Below are 16,138 nucleotides of genomic sequence, written 5' to 3'. Positions count from 1 at the left end.
AAGTAAATACTTGGGCCTTTCGTCTGAAAGTTGCAAATAATTGCCAGAATGTCTTCAATTTGGCTACATTTCCCTGAAACCAAACACATTGTGAAGCGAACTCACTGAGTTCGGCATATGGATAATGACACGCGGCCCATCATAATTTGCACTGGAAGCGCTTCTACAGGGGTTTGATGATTTATGTTGACGGAGCTCTCAGCATTATGGGTCACTGGGAGATTATTGTGTCTACTCTCACATGGATCAAAATGTGCTTATTCACAGTCCACATAATTCCCCTCAACATAATTTCACTCCACGCCACACAGTTCCATGTCACACAATTCCACTCTGTACATTTAATTTCCATTCCACACCACATAATTCCACAACAAGCCACATAATTCCTCAACACAGTTCCACTATACACCACATACATTCAGTCCACCCCACAGAATCCCACATTCTTCCACAGAATTCAAGACCACACCACATAATTCCACTCCACTACATGCCATTCTACAACACATATTACCACTCCATATAATTCCAGTACACTCAGTACCACATAATTACTATCCACATATTTCCACTGCACACCATGCCACATAATTCCACTGCACATAACTCGACTTAACACCGTACAATTGCACAGCAACCAATACCAATCCAACCTACATAATTCCACTCCACATACAGCCACTACACTCCATAACACATGGCTAAAACACATTGTCAATGACAACGCAGATAGCTCCCGGATTGCAGAGACCTGTTGGCTTTGCCAATGCTTGTTTAGAAGTAGTGGATGGTAATCTTTCATAGTAGTAGGGGGTAATATCTGCCAGAAGGTCACCCTATTTTTTCAAAATTTGCCTCACTGATACTCCCTCTATTAGAACTTGGGTTTCTGGTTGTCCAATCATGCACGCTGTACAAGCAGGAGCCACCCTTCAAGTGAGGGTAAGCTAGATACACACTAAAAGATAACCTGTGCTCACCCTCTGGTAGCTTGGCTCACAGCAGTCAGGGTTATCTAGAGAAGACAATGTGTGAAGTATTTATGCAACACACACACAGAGTAAAATAATGAAAACACCACAAAAGATTCCACACAGGTTTAGGAACATGAACAATTTTACGAGTAAAACAAGACCAAAGCTACAAAATCCAATACGTAGAACTGGAGTGATGAGATTTTAAAAAATAAATCAAAAGTAGTGTTTAGAAGCAAATAACACTTAAGGGTTACTTGAGGTCGCGCTGAACCGGGGGAAATCCAAAGTTCAGGCTGACCATGATGGAGGGCAGGCCGGCTACAGGACTCACTCTATCTCACATTCTCTCACTTACTCATTCCCACTCTGTTACTCACACACAACCATACCCACTGGTTATCATTCTCACTTACAAACACAGACACTCAGCCTTTCAGACTCACTGACTGTGGACCATGGTGCAACTGCGCCTGCTGCATCATTGATAACTACACCCTGACTCGCTTCCTCTCCCTCTCACAATCTCCAATCACTCACTCCTTCTAACACACTAACACTCCTTCTCTCACTCCCTGATACTCACTTTCACTTATTCAGACACACTGTCAAACTCAGATTCTAACTTTCACTCTCACTGACACTCTCAAACACACTCGATCCCACACACTTTCACTCAATCACATTCACTTTCAGTCTCCCACAAACACATACATACTTGACGAGAGAAACACTTTTTTTTACTTACCCTGCTACATTTGCTGGCAACATGGAGGCTCCATGCCAGCAGCAGAGCAGGAATCTAGGGTTGGACATTGGAACCAGCACGCCATGATTCCCAATGAGGAGCCAGACAGAGCAGAACGAGCAGGTTTGAAAAGGGAAAGAACTACCTCAATCCCTCTACCAGCTTCTTGATAGGACTGAAAGCTGCGACAGAACTGGGGATCCTGCCCCTGCTGCTCTGTGTGGCTTCTCATTGGACTCAGGTAATCACTGACATGCACCCTGACAGCCACATTTTAGCAGCTATACTGTGTTGTCTGAGACATGTGCTCTATCCCTGCTAAATAAAATGGATTGTGTCTTTGTGAGGGGACATGTAATCCAGACAACTACCTGCAGAGTGTTGTGTTTTAACAGCACTCTGTAGCTGGATCACGCCTCAGCCCCCTCATCCCCTTGTTCCTCCTCCTGGCACCAAAAGTCTGGAGACAAAGCTGGGAGGGCTGCCTTGTGCACTGGTAGTCTTCATGAAAACACAAAGTTTGTGTTTTTAGGAACAATGTTAAATTAAATGATGCACAGTGTTGGGACTCAGGCTGGCAAACTGCAGAATGCAGGGCCTCACAGGATGCAGGGGGCTTCGCCCTGGAGCCCCAGAAAAGGAGCCTGCCCTGTTATTAGTATCTATGTCTCAGTACATGGCAGGCGCGGTGCGTCCATTGGGGCATTGGGGCGTAGCCCCCCTGCCCCTAGCTCCCTCGGCGTCTCTGAACTTAAGTAAACTGAATCAGTTTACTTAAGTTCAAAGACGCCGAGGGAGAACTGACAATCATGTCAGTCAGCATGACGTCGGACCGCCCACCCCCTTAAGAGTCTGAAGGGGGTGGGCGGTCCGGCGTCATGTTGAGTGACATGATTGTCAGACCAGGGGCAACAGACAGCAGCACAAGTGCGTATGAGTGGGGAAGGTTGGCAAATTTTTCCGCCGTGCCCAGTCATGCGCACTTGTGTTTGCACTGGCTTGCGCATGCCCATTAGGAGAGCGAGGGTTGAGCAAAGACTCAAACCTCGTTCTCCTAATGAGCAGGCGGGCAAGTAGTAACCGTGCCCTAAGCCAATCCTGGCGCTGCTGGCAGCACCAGGATTGGCTGAGAGGGGTTGCCAGTCCACTCCAGTACCGTTTGTGAAGGCGCCAAGGGGAGCAGAGGTGGCGCGGACCGGCTGTGAGGTAAGTTTTCTGTTTTATATTTAATTCCCCCCACCCCGCGAGCCGCGACTGAAGTAAGGCTTGTTGTCTCTACACACGTCTGAAATTGAGCCCCTTCCCCTCCTAACGAGGTGGCTTGTTTCGCCTGACGTTTGTGGTTTTTTGTGCTGTTTGTGTGCCTCGTTTATATATTTGTGTAATTTGTTGCTGTAAGTTCTGTTCAGTTGAATGACGTACGGAAGCATCCTCGCTTTCACTGGATTTTCAGTCATCCGATGCGAGGTGCGCGCAGGCGAAGTTCCCCCTTGTATTGTTGTTGTCCTGAGGTTGTGCTGTGGAGCCCAGGGTGGCGGTACAAAACCTTTGTTTATGGGTTACAACTCCTCGTTGTGTCCCCTGCTGCCACCATGGCTCTGCAGTTCGAACTCGCTCTTTCTTCCTAGCTCCCCTGCCCGCTAGAATTACTGCTCTGCCTTCCCCTATGTCTGGCATTGTGCTTCCTTAGCCATTCATGATTTTCACCTAAGGCAACGGATATTCATGTTTTCAATTTCGTCCACCGTTCGTTTCCTTCTTTCCCTTTCTCCTGAAGCTTATCATCCCACCATCTCCTGACAATTGTCGAGTCTTGGGCACAGGCCCGCCTGCAGCTGCATTAGTTTCTCTCTCTCCTTAGCTGATAAAATCCCTTTGTTGCTTTGGAGGCATGCTGCATGGAAAATGTGTGTAAAGTGCTGCTCATGGTTAAGTGTTTCAGAAACCAAAAACAGGCTAAAACGAGGCAATATACAGTTCTGTTAAATCTTTTGAGATCAATCACGTCCTGATATTCCATTGTGACACTCCTCACTCACCCAATAAAACCATTCATCACACTGAATATTCCATACCATTTCGAACCCACTATACTTTTCCGTCCAATATCAACAAGTCTAAGCACTTGTTTTGACAACCAACACAGCTTCCTAATCCCAGTTGGTTCCTGGCGTCTTTGTGCCCTGAGGGACGTTGTGCCAATGTGGAGGGGAGCAGGACCCCCGAGCAGAGACGTGTGTGCACTACTGTAGCTCTAGACAGTAAGCAGTTTGTAAGGCACCGCGCCTACGAGTGGAAAGAAAAGCCCTTTCACGCTTCATGATTAATAGCACCCGTCATTTAGATAACTTTTCTTGTTCTCCACCTTCACTTAATTACGAGCCGTGTGTTTGTCAGAGCCAATTACCGAGAGGCTCGGGATCTGCATAGTGTAGGATCTCCGGGCGGGCTGCGACGTAGCCAACCTTCCTCGATAGTTAGATCCCCAATTGCTGCTTGTTTTCAGTTGTCCTGCAGTTCCCACGATGATTTGGTCAGTTTGCTATCTGCCCTGTTTTTTATTTGTTCCTTTAGGTTGATTTATTTCCCCCAAGTATGTTGGACATAGTACTGGTGATTTAGAGGGTCCTTGTGGTGTAGGTCAGATCGATGCTTTTGTTTCCTTGCAGTTGTTTCTGAACCATGCCCATAGCTGGTCATCGTGTTTTCCATCTTTTTCAACTGTTGTGGCTTCACAGATGCTTTTAGTGCTCGGAGGAGGATGTTGTTTACAAGCCTCTTATCTTGTTTAGCGGTGTCTCTGGGTTTGATTCCTTTTGTCAGTAAGGGTGCTATCCATACGTTATCTTGCTTTGTGGTTATGACGAGTGACGCTTTCTCCTCTCCACACTTCAAAGGGAAGGTGAAAATCGGAGAATGGCTATGGTACGTTTTTCAGGGGGACAAGTCGAATACCGCTCTGATGGCACACTATGGGAATCAGAGAAATGTATTTGGCATGTTCCTTTATAGGGAGCACCCATTTTTTTCATCTCACTTAAAGACCTGTCTGCACATATTTCTAAATGACTGGTTACAACCAGCTGCTGTGGGTGCTTCCCGAAGTCTGGTTAGAGCATATTTTTCCAAAGTTAATGCTGCATGCAGTGCAAGACACTGGGCAAACATACATTTTAAAGGGCTAAAGTTGTCATGCAGAAAAATTTACGTATTACAGTAACTGTTGAAAAAATTATTTCAAGAAGATACGGGGTAGTTTTTAATGTGTTTAATATTTCAAGACTATACGTTCCCACTGCTTAATAAGCCTTGCTTTATTGCTGCATTAATTTGCTTTACAATGCACCATTTGCCAATCTTTTTTAAATTTCTTTCTCAGGAGAGGGACTCTCCCTAGACCCCAGATTTCTCAATTGAACTTGTTCACATCGCTAACTAGCGTTATCTATTGGAAAGGGTAGAGCCAAAGCAGTCTTGCTTAGTACCCTAACCATCTTCAGAAGTCAGACTTGCTTGGCAACCCAGAAATTCTCTGAAATAATGTATGAGTTTTCTTTTATGAATGCCTAGAAGAACTGAATTTTAAGTCCATTTATCACAGAAATAGTGCTGAAAATCGCACCAAAAAGATGCCAGTTTTGAAAAAATTGCTTCGCGGGGGGAGAACCCTCCGAACACCCCTCATTGCCGTTGGGCTCCCTCGCTGCACTCGCTCGCATACGTTAATTCCTTCTGCTTACGCCCCACCAATTTCAAATTCCACCAGCCGCCCCTGGTACATGGTAGTCTACCCAACCCTTCCCAACACCAGTGCCATGTTGGGGGACCCAGCCAACCTAGGTTCACCTACACCTGTTGTCACCTCATGCCATTTGCTCCTCTAATGCCCTGACCCTGGAGGGGAAGGGGAGGCCCAGTTTACTGTAGCTGTGATGGAAAATACAAGCACAGAGTGATTTGGGCCGATGGGTGATAAGCGTGCCACAAGGACTGAGTCTTGTCATGTTTGTCTCACAGGCCAGCCCAAGCAGTGGTACTCGACTGTGGGCCCTCCTTCACGACCGCCTTACTAGGTGAAAATGGTTATATACTTTACATGGCAAGCACAGTCATTAATTTGAGCCAGTGGTTCTAGGTGGGGCCTTCCAGGACTCTTTTTTGATGATCGGCTTGGAGACCAGCCTTTATTTTTCCTCATCAGACTTTGACCCACAGCAAGAGAGAGAAAAACACAAAAGAGGGAAAGAAGGAGGAAAGGAAAGACAAAACTATGAAATACATGGGTAGGCAGTTCTGGATTACCGAAAAGTCCACGACAAGGGATCATAATAATATTGATTTGATCTTGAAAGAAAATTACAATCAAACTTTCTTAAATATTGTTTCCAAAAGATAGAAAAAAAAGACAACTCAAAGAAACGAAAACTTTACATTAAAGACTATAGAGAAAATACTGCATTAATGTAATGTACCCATCATCAACTTGCAATTTTAAACCAGAGACATCAGACATCAGATTCACATACCAGTTTGTCTCTTAGAAGCTCATCTGGCAGCTTTCAGTTTGTAAACAAATCTGGTGCATTGAGTATTAAGAGATAATTTGTGTTAGGTCCCCAAAATATTGACTGCCTAGGGCTTCCAGAGGGTTTAATCCGGCACTGTGAGTAGGGAGTGTCTAGTGGTGCATTAAAAAGACTTGAGATTGTGCTGGGTACCCCCTGCCATTTGGTAGCACGGGCCTCTGAGCAAACCTTTCAGCGCTGGCAATTATTCTTTTCAAAATTAAGCAGTGAAAGCCTGACTGGGGCACTCACTTGTGAGAGGCTGTGTTCTGGTGGTGGCACAAATGCAGCCAGTGTCTATGACTGCTAAGCCTTTTTTTTGTTTTGCAGTTTTATATCGTGCAAACTCGACTCGAAGGTATTGGAGCGCTTTACAGGAGCACCAGTTACATTACACAATAACACATTCATTTTTGGTAGGAACACGGAGATTAAGTGATTTCCCCAGAATCACAGGATGTTGAGCCAACACCAAGACTCGAACCTGGTTTCCCAGTTCCAAAGTGGGCAACTCTGGCCATTATGCCACAGCCTCTCCCGACATCTTCTTCTTAGCGTTACCAGATTACTCTTTACATCCCACCTTTCCAGTTGTAGTTTTTCCTTTCAGAAATCATTGTTTTGTAAAATGTATTGATTAGTTATACGAAAACACAAGATTGGCAACAAGATACTGGAACACTAATCTCATTTCAACATTTCAGCCAGGTAGAACATCTAGGACACATCTTAATATGGAATCTGAGTCTTGGACTTGTTGGCATCACTTTCTTATGTGATGTCATCTTGTGTTGTGCCATGCCTTGTTACGCCCTCTGATAACATGCTGCATTTCATCACATTATAGAATGGTCCCCTATGAGACCACCTAGGCCCAGATTTATCAAACGTTAGTGCGTGCCCTCTTTTGACACAAAGGGATGCCAAGCAACTCAAGGCTGCTCAAACGGTAATATCATCCAACCTTTGCACGCTAAAGGATTTTTGCACTAAATGTTGATTAAAGACAGCGCTGAAACATCATTGCATTGCGTAGCACATGATCCCCAATAAACTAAGGCAAGTGTGGGAAACGGAGCAGGAATTGAGCAAACACACAGAGGATTCCATGAAAAGCAAGATCAAGTAAACTAGATTTAACTGCCTTTGCATGGAATTCCAGTGCCATATGAGTCTGTGCAAGCTATAGGTAAGCTGAATATGGTGTGATATTTCCTGGCATTGTACAGAATGTTGGCAAAATTGCACATTTTACACAGCTTATCATTGGGCGGTTGACAGCACACAGAAATTTGTACTGGAGAGAGTGCCTTGAATACAAATCTCATGCAAAACACTAAACGTTCAGCTTTGTGCCATACCTCAGTGTTTTCAGTATAGATGAGATAGCGCTTGTAGCATGATCGCAGCTGATGACGTAATCGGTACTCAACGCTTACTACACAAATGTCTTCCATTCTAGCAAAGCAAAGCTTAATTGCCAACTTTTAGTAAATGTGGGCCTAAGTTGCTAGAACAGAATGTAAAACCTGGATATGGATTTGATGCCTGGCTTGTAGCTGCTGGCCATATACCACACCGGAAGGTGGTGGTCTTAGATAGTCATCAGATGGAAGCTCTAGACCAGGGATACTCAAAGTACAGCCCAGGGGCTGCATGTGGCCCTCCTGACCTTTAATTGCAGCCCCCTGGTGAACAGCAGCACTGGGCTGCTGTTCATTTGATAGAGCAGGAACATTCAGAAAGTTGTGAAACAAACGGGCATACTTTATTTGCACGTTAACTAAAACAATGGTATAGAAGAACGGAAGGTGTCCTAAACAACTTATCTTTAGGAACATCTTTAGTTTTAAAGACATCTTACACTAAACATGTAAAAATATAAACTCTCTGCAAACTTCAGAAAAGTGTATTTTATTAACATGCATGAGCGTTTTAGCTTAGTAGATTAGATGATATCACTACTGAGAGTCATTTATTAGCAGTGATAGTTTTCAAACATGATCTTAGAAACATTCATGCCGCTCCCATTTTGAAAACAATGCCATTAGTGGACCAAGAGGCAAGTCATTTGTCAGGTGCACCTTGCGTGTAGCCTTGGTTGTTATATAATTGGAATAACATTATAGTTTATTAAATAAAAACACAAGAGAAGGTTTTGCATAGCACACACCCTGAACTCATATATTTTAAGGGTCTCTCATGTGTGGTAATGAAGAAATAGGAGGCAAAGTGAAATTGACCAATTGCCTAGGATCACACAATTTCAAGTGGGGAAGCCAGGTCTGATGCAAGGTTTTCTGGGTTCACATGAGTATCTCGTTCCCTCTCATGTTTTACATTAGAAGTTAATGCTTTGAGTTTACTTCTTGGTGCATGAGAACAGAGCGTTGGTGGTAGACAAAAGTCATGTGAAGGCTCAGTATTTTGTCCACATTATGCACCTGCTTCACGTCTCCCTATGCCCACCTTTCATCACCCCGACCCTCACATTGCTAGGATCGGTGTGACCCTTGGGCATGCGACAGACAGTACTTTGCTGCCCCCGGGGACATGTTTGCGAGTACCCATGCTCTAGACTAACCACTCAACCTCTTTATGTTCCTATCACAGATCAAGGGCAAGTGGGAGAGTGAGGTCCGCACCCCTGAAGGACTGGTGAAGGGCCACGCCTACTCTGTGACCGGCGCCCACCAGGTAAGTCCATATAGTCCCAGGATGAAGGGAGGAGCGAGATTTAACTTTAACTACAGGACAGGATTCCAGGGTGGAGCCCCTTGAAAGGGAAAAAAGAAGGTGGGGAGGGAACAAGCTTCTGCCAGGTCTGTGGGTCTGGGAAACGATTGGACGTCATGGTTCATTCGCTGCATTTCAGTGCTAGAAACCTGGCCCATTCTAAAATACCTTAGACAAGGTACATTAAATTGCATGGGACAAAATTTTAAACCCTTTGTATATTTAATGAAATATTTGTTATAACAACTGCGACCTATCCTCATTATTCTTGTGGATTTGAAAATAAAATATATCATCACAAGGTGCGGTGTCTATAGCTTCAAAGGACAATTTGAAGAGTATTACATGGGGCGAAACAAAATACAAATGACTTTGCTCCTTTCAAATTACGCTGACACCTTATGTCACACTCATTGACTACTTAAGAATTCCCTTCCCTGGCCAAACTCGATCCAGCTGCAAAAAAACTCCAAGGTAGCACCAGTGGGGACAAGGAAAAAATAGTCCCTTCGGGCGAGAATGGAGTATAAAGCCAAATCCTGTGGTTTAGAGGCAGTATGGTCCAGACTGGCACAGTGAATGACCATAAATGTAAAATTGTTACCTACAAGTTGTTGGCAGTCTAGGGTGACCGTACCGGCCTTTAGCTCTTGTTTAAAGATGGCACTGGCCACATGTAATATGTGATAATGATGAGGATTTAAGCAAATCAGATTTCACAGAATAATCTGAATAATATAAAAGTGACCAAATGAATACATAATGTTCAAATAAGTGTGGTGTCCTAATCAGTCTCAGGATTTCCTATATAGAACTTATATACATTCAACAAATCTAAATTCCCCCCTCCACCCCCTTGGATTGCCACCTCCAACAGTGCTCTGTACAGTGACTGAAAGAATTATATGCTACGTTGGTGGAATAAAATAAAGAGAGAATGCTACTGTAACCAATGGGATAATATTTAAATCAACACATTTCTTAAGGGACATGTTTCCCTGGAAAACAGGTAATGGCCTCGAATTACCCTTATTAATAGGTCCAGTTGCCTGGATTTTAGCCATAACTAAGCTTTTCTTGTGTTTTTTCTCGTAAAAGAGATATTGTGGCCCAAATATAAACCAGTGGGCTTCCTGAATTATTACTTTGTGTAGTCACCTGTGACACTCCTATACACTATCTTCTTGTAGTGCTGCACATTCTTGAGCCATGTTCTTCCCTACTTCACCAAAAAACAACAGCATCTCTGGCAGCATCGTATGGCAGGCAGTTAGAAGATCAATCACACTCACTACACTAGCACCTAATTTTAAAAGCAGTATTTTCCAATGTTTGTCAGACTGTGCCTGTCTACCCATATTTTATGAGATATTGTAAGATAGCCAATATCGACACGAAGTCTGATATTGCCATTAAATTTGCAAGCTACATAAAGAGGTGCTCAACAGGACGGCTCGTTTGGTTCATTTAGGACAGTTTTTATATGTATGTTCAAATCTTGGGTCTTCGGTTTTAGCACAATGTTGTAAATTTCTCTTAACATGCTCCAGACACTGTACACTCTTTAAATCAGATGTCATGGACAAAGCATGAGAGCTCTAGAATGGTCCCATTGAACACCTGTTTAAAATAAGCCCACCACCAGTCTTTGCACGCAGTACCTGATAATGCTAATACTTGGTCGAAATAACTGGAATTTGGGACCGGTTTATCAAGATTTTATTTCAGTGCAGAGTCACAAAAAGTGATACAAATTGGTGCAAAATTGACAAACTATTCACTTCCCCAGCATACGAACTGGAAAGTTGACAAAAAGTAAAGCATATCGCACTTTTTACATTACAATATTTTGTGTCAAGGGGGTGTTCCATGAGTGGTACATGGGTTTATGGGCCACATGTATGACCCTAAATTGCATGCGCAAACGGGTTTGCGACCCGTTTGCGCATGCAAAAACTAGTAGGGCAATGTACAAACCCTATTGAGCGAGTCCCGGGGACCCACTCTCAGGGACCACTACCTATTTTTAACAAATGAAACGAAAATGTTTCATTTGTCTTTCTTTAAATGCATCCTGTTTCCCTTTAAGGAAAACGGGCTGCATTTTTTCTTTAAACTGCTTAATTTAAAAGCAGTCCAAGACATGGAGGTCTGCTGAGCCCAGAAGGCCACCATACCTGGGAGGGCCAGCCATTCCCAATGGGGTCGCAAATTGCGAGTGCCTCATTAATATTCATGTGGCATGCAATTTGCAACCCCATTGGGAATCGCAAACAGCGTCTCAGACACTGTTGTACATCCCATTTAGCGACTCGCAAATTGTGAGTTGCAATTGCGATGCAATTTGCAAGTCGCAAATTTGTTGGTCGTACATCTGGCCCTTGGAGATCTATGTGCAACAACTGCGGCTATCAAATTTCTGGCTATAAATCATTGCTCAGATCTACTTCACTTAAGAATGCTCACTATAAGACCTCCCCCAAATTCTGCCTTGCTCTGATCAATGCGCATTCTTTGCTGAAACACGCATACAAACTTACTGAACTCATTGATAGACATTAGCTAGACATTATTTTTGTCACAGAAACCTGGGCATAGAGCAACTCCAGCCCTGATCTCCTTATTGCAACCCCCTAGGATATTCTATGACCAAAGTAGGCAGACCGATTAAAAGAGGAGGAGGTTTAGGGATAATCTACAAAATCACTTCAAGTGTAAAACTGGCTCCACACCCAATCTGTACTGCAGGACTCTCTCCTTTAGCTTGTAGCTAACCAAAAATTACTCGTTTAGAGGCCTGCTCATTTATCGCCCCCCCCCGGCCTAAGGCGCGTCTTCTTACAATCCATTAATACTCCGGTTGAAGTAGGGGCCTGTAACAACGATTTCACAGTGCTAGGTGACCTCAACTTCCATTTGGATCGTACAGAGGATAAAGACACGTAGGCTATCCTTGATATCATAAATGCTTTTAATCTGCCGCAATTACTACATCAGCCCACCCACTGTGCAAGTCACACATTAAACGCCATTTTTTCGAATAGCCCGTCCATTTCAGTCAAGGACTTTCTACCTCTTACAAAGTCCAACCACAATGCTAGTGTCTTTGAATTAACTATTCCCTCCCCTTTTCAAAACAGAACAGTAGATTCTAATCTTACGTCACATCAACTCTGGACTAAAACTAACTATGATATAATGCAGCAACACCTCTCTCTGCCATTTCTAAAGCAGTCCCTAATAAAACGTCAAGGGGGTGTTCCATGAGTGGTACATGGGTTTATGGGCCACATGTATGACCCTAAATTGCATGCGCAAACGGGTTTGCGACCCGTTTGCGCATGCAAAAACTAGTAGGGCAATGTACAAACCCTATTGAGCGAGTCCCGGGAACCCACTCTCAGGGACCACTACCTATTCTTAACAAATGAAACAAAAATGTTTCATTTGTCTTTCTTTAAATGCATCCTGTTTCCCTTTAAGGAAAACGGGCTGCATTTTTTTTAACAAACTGCTTAATTTAAAAGCAGTCCAAGACATGGAGGTCTGCTGAGCCCAGAAGGCCACCATACCTGGGAGGGCCAGCCATTCCCAATGGGGTCGCAAATTGCGAGTGCCTCATTAATATTCATGAGGCATGCAATTTGCAACCCCATTGGGAATCGCAAACAGCGTCTCAGACACTGTTGTACATCCCATTTAGCGACTCGCAAATTGTAAGTTGCAATTGCGACGCAATTTGCAAGTCGCAAATTTGTTGGTCGTACATCTGGCCCTTGGAGATCTATGTGCAACAACTGCGGCTATCAAATTTCTGGCTATAAATCATTGCTCAGATCTACTTCATTTAAGAATGCTCACTATAAGAACTCCCCCAAATTCTGCCTTGCTCTGATCAATGCGCGTTCTTTGCTGAAACACGCATACAAACTTGCTGAACTCATTGAGAGACATTAGCTAGACATTATTTTTGTCACAGAAACCTGGGCATAGAGCAACTCCAGCCCTGATCTCCTTATTGCAACCCCCTAGGATATTCTATGACCAAAGTAGGCAGACGGATTAAAAGAGGAGGAGGTGTAGGGATAATCTACAAAATCACTTCAAGTGTAAAACTGGCTCCACATCCAATCTGTACTGCAGGACTCTCTCCTTTAGCTTGTAGCTAACCAAAAATTACTCGTTTAGAGGCCTGCTCATTTATCGTCCCCCCCGGCCTAAGGCGCGTCTTCTTACAATCCATTAATACTCTGGTTGAAGTAGGGGCCTGTAACAACGATTTCACAGTGCTAGGTGACCTCAACTTCCATTTGGATCGTACAGAGGATAAAGACACGTAGGCTATCCTTGATATCATAAATGCTTTTAATCTGCCGCAATTACTACATCAGCCCACCCACTGTGCAAGTCACACATTAAACGCCATTTTTTCGAATAGCCCGTCCATTTCAGTCAAGGACTTTCTACCTCTTACAAAGTCTAACCACAATGCTATTGTCTTTGAATTAACTATTCCCTCCCCTTTTCAAAACAGAACAGTAGATTCTAATCTTACGTCACATCAACTCTGGACTAAAACTAACTATGATATAATGCAGCAACACCTCTCTCTGCCATTTCTAAAGCAGTCCCTAATAAAACGTTTGAGCAAAATAGACCGAAACGATCTGCACCTTGGTTCATAGAAACACTTCGCCTTGAAAAACAAAAATATAGAATGCTCGAAAGTAAATAAAGATCTAAATATAACTCCCACTACAAAGAAATCTATAAACGTCCCCTTGCCAAGTGTAAGGCAGTTATTCTCAATGAAAAATCTACCTTCTTCACCCAAAAAATTGAAACCTCTAAGCATTCTACCAGAGAACTCTTCCAGGTCATAAATAAACTTATCATAGCTCCAGAGACTAAAGGAGTTAATAATAGTCGATCTTTTTGTGAAAAAGTAGCCTCCCATTTCTGCAACAAAGTGGGTCAAATGTATAATCCATTCACATCCTTCGGCACTGTTGACCCTGGCCTTAGCCCTTCTACAAACCAATCTCCTAATCATGACCTTCCTGTTGGCAGCTCCCAACCTAATTATAGTAAATTTTCCTTTTCCATGGTTTCTGAAGTCCTTAATTTGATCAACTCCACCAAATCAGGGTCACCCTACGACCCCTGCCCCCCATCCATCCTGGAACAGATCCCTGTCCCTACTGCCTCATATTTAATTAATATTTATAATGGGATGTTCAGTACTGGAATCTTTCCCAACATGCAAAAAGATTTCTATTCTGCCACTCCTTAAAAAGCCTAATCTAGATCCTGATAACCCGGCAAACTATCGTCCCATTTCTACATTACCATTTCCTGCAGAAATAGTGGAAAAACTAATAAATACTCAATTGACACAGTTTATTCATTTAAATCAGTTATTGGACCCTACTCAATTCGGCTTCAGAGCCGAGCATAGTACAGAGACGGCATTAATAAAAACAACAGATGAGTTAAGAAATATTCTAGACAGAGGAGGCTCAGCAGCAATTGTTCTTCTGGACTTGTCGGCGGCCTTCAACGCGGTTGATCATGCCACCCTCATCGCTTGCCTCAAAAAACTTGGCATCACCAACAAAGCTCTTGCATTTCTTTAGTCTTTTTTGGAGGGGAGAGCACACTCAGTCATGCTGGAAAATTTTTCATCTAGGTCTTTTTCTCTTCCTTGCGGGGTACCACAGAGATCCTCTTTTAGCCCATTACTCTTAAACATTTATGTCACCGAACTGGCTTCCCTGATTAGATCTTTTGGGTTTTCCCCCACTTCTTACGCTGACCATGCACAGATAGTTGTTTCCGCATTTGACAATGCAAATGTTACTATCTCCCAGCTTCATAACTGTATGAGAGCTGTTAGCAACTGGATGGGCAAACATTGCCTTAAGTCAAACTCAGACAAAACCGAGGTCATTCTCTTTGGTAATAGACCACATTTCTGGAGCCCGTCGTGCTGGCCATCTGAGTTAGGAATACTTCCCATCCAGGTTCCAAAAGTGAAAAAATTGTGGAATAGTTATAGATGATAAATTGAATTTTAATAAACACATCGGCTCAGTTACTTCATCCAGTTTCAACACCTTGAGAATAATCAGGAAGATCCTTCCTTTTATTCCACTTAACTCAAGGAAAACAGGCATTACATTACTTATTCTCACTAAATTTGATTATTGCAATGTACTCTTTGTTAAGCTCCAAAAACAATATTTGAAAAAGCTACAAAGGTTGCAGAATGTGACAGCACAACTTATTCTTGGTCTTCCTAAATTCCAACCAGTTTCCGCCCCTCTTAGAGGACTCCTTTGACTTCCAGTGAGTAGCTGAACTAAATTTAAGGTGTTATGCCTTACCTATAAGGCTCTGCATGACTTAGGCCCCCTCCATCTCAAACAGTCACTTGCCTGGTATGTTCCCAGCAGAAATATGAGATCTTAAATCTCCATGTTGGTCTCCCGTCCCAGATTGAGGAGACTCAAATGAGGGGGCAGTAGTTTCTCCTCAGAATCCCTCGCACTTTGGAACAGTCTGCCTATAAACATCAGAGCAGCTTCCACTCTCTTGACTTTCAGGAAACTGCTCAAAACCTGGCCCTTTAACATCTAGTCTTTAGTTCCCCCCCTTACCAACCTGCTATACCATTTCAGTGCCAAGACACCTTTGGGTATTCGTACGCTAAAGAAATTTTGTACCATAACATTTTCCCATGCAAGCACCCAGTGGTTTTCATGCTAAGCCCCATAAACTATTAATGTACCCCTCCAGAAAAAACCCATTATTAGACATAACACAAACAATCTTGCACTATGGTACAAGTGTGTATGCATGGCTCAAGGCATGCTAAAATAGCACAATGCGGCACAGCAGCTTTGGTGGCTGCCCTGCATTGCATGGCAGATTTACAAATCTACCCAGAGTGTAAATCGTGGCCACATAAGTATTATCCAGTTAATTATGATTTTGCCCTCCAACGTTTTGCATAATCCACCATCTGCTGAATAATTTTCCCATTTCAGCAACCATTTTCTAACTGAATTTGTCAAAAGTTTCTAAATATTGCCCATGGAATGTGTACTGCT

General features: G+C 43.3%; 1 protein-coding gene across 1 annotated transcript in view; it reads left to right on the top strand.

Annotated features, from left to right (window-relative positions):
- LOC146797994 (calpain-1 catalytic subunit-like) overlaps positions 1 to 16,138 on the top strand; it is a 263,715-nt gene that overhangs the window by 92,727 nt on the left and 154,850 nt on the right. Inside the window, exon 6 of the mRNA XM_085625227.1 lies at positions 8,904 to 8,987. Within this exon, the coding sequence (XP_085481353.1) occupies positions 8,904 to 8,987 (84 nt within the window). The remainder of the gene's footprint in view (positions 1 to 8,903; positions 8,988 to 16,138) is intronic.

The sequence above is a fragment of the Triturus cristatus genome, chromosome 9 (assembly GCF_964204655.1).
Source record: "Triturus cristatus chromosome 9, aTriCri1.1, whole genome shotgun sequence".
Lineage (NCBI taxonomy): Eukaryota > Metazoa > Chordata > Amphibia > Caudata > Salamandridae > Triturus > Triturus cristatus.
This window is presented reverse-complemented; position numbering and strand designations above follow the sequence as displayed.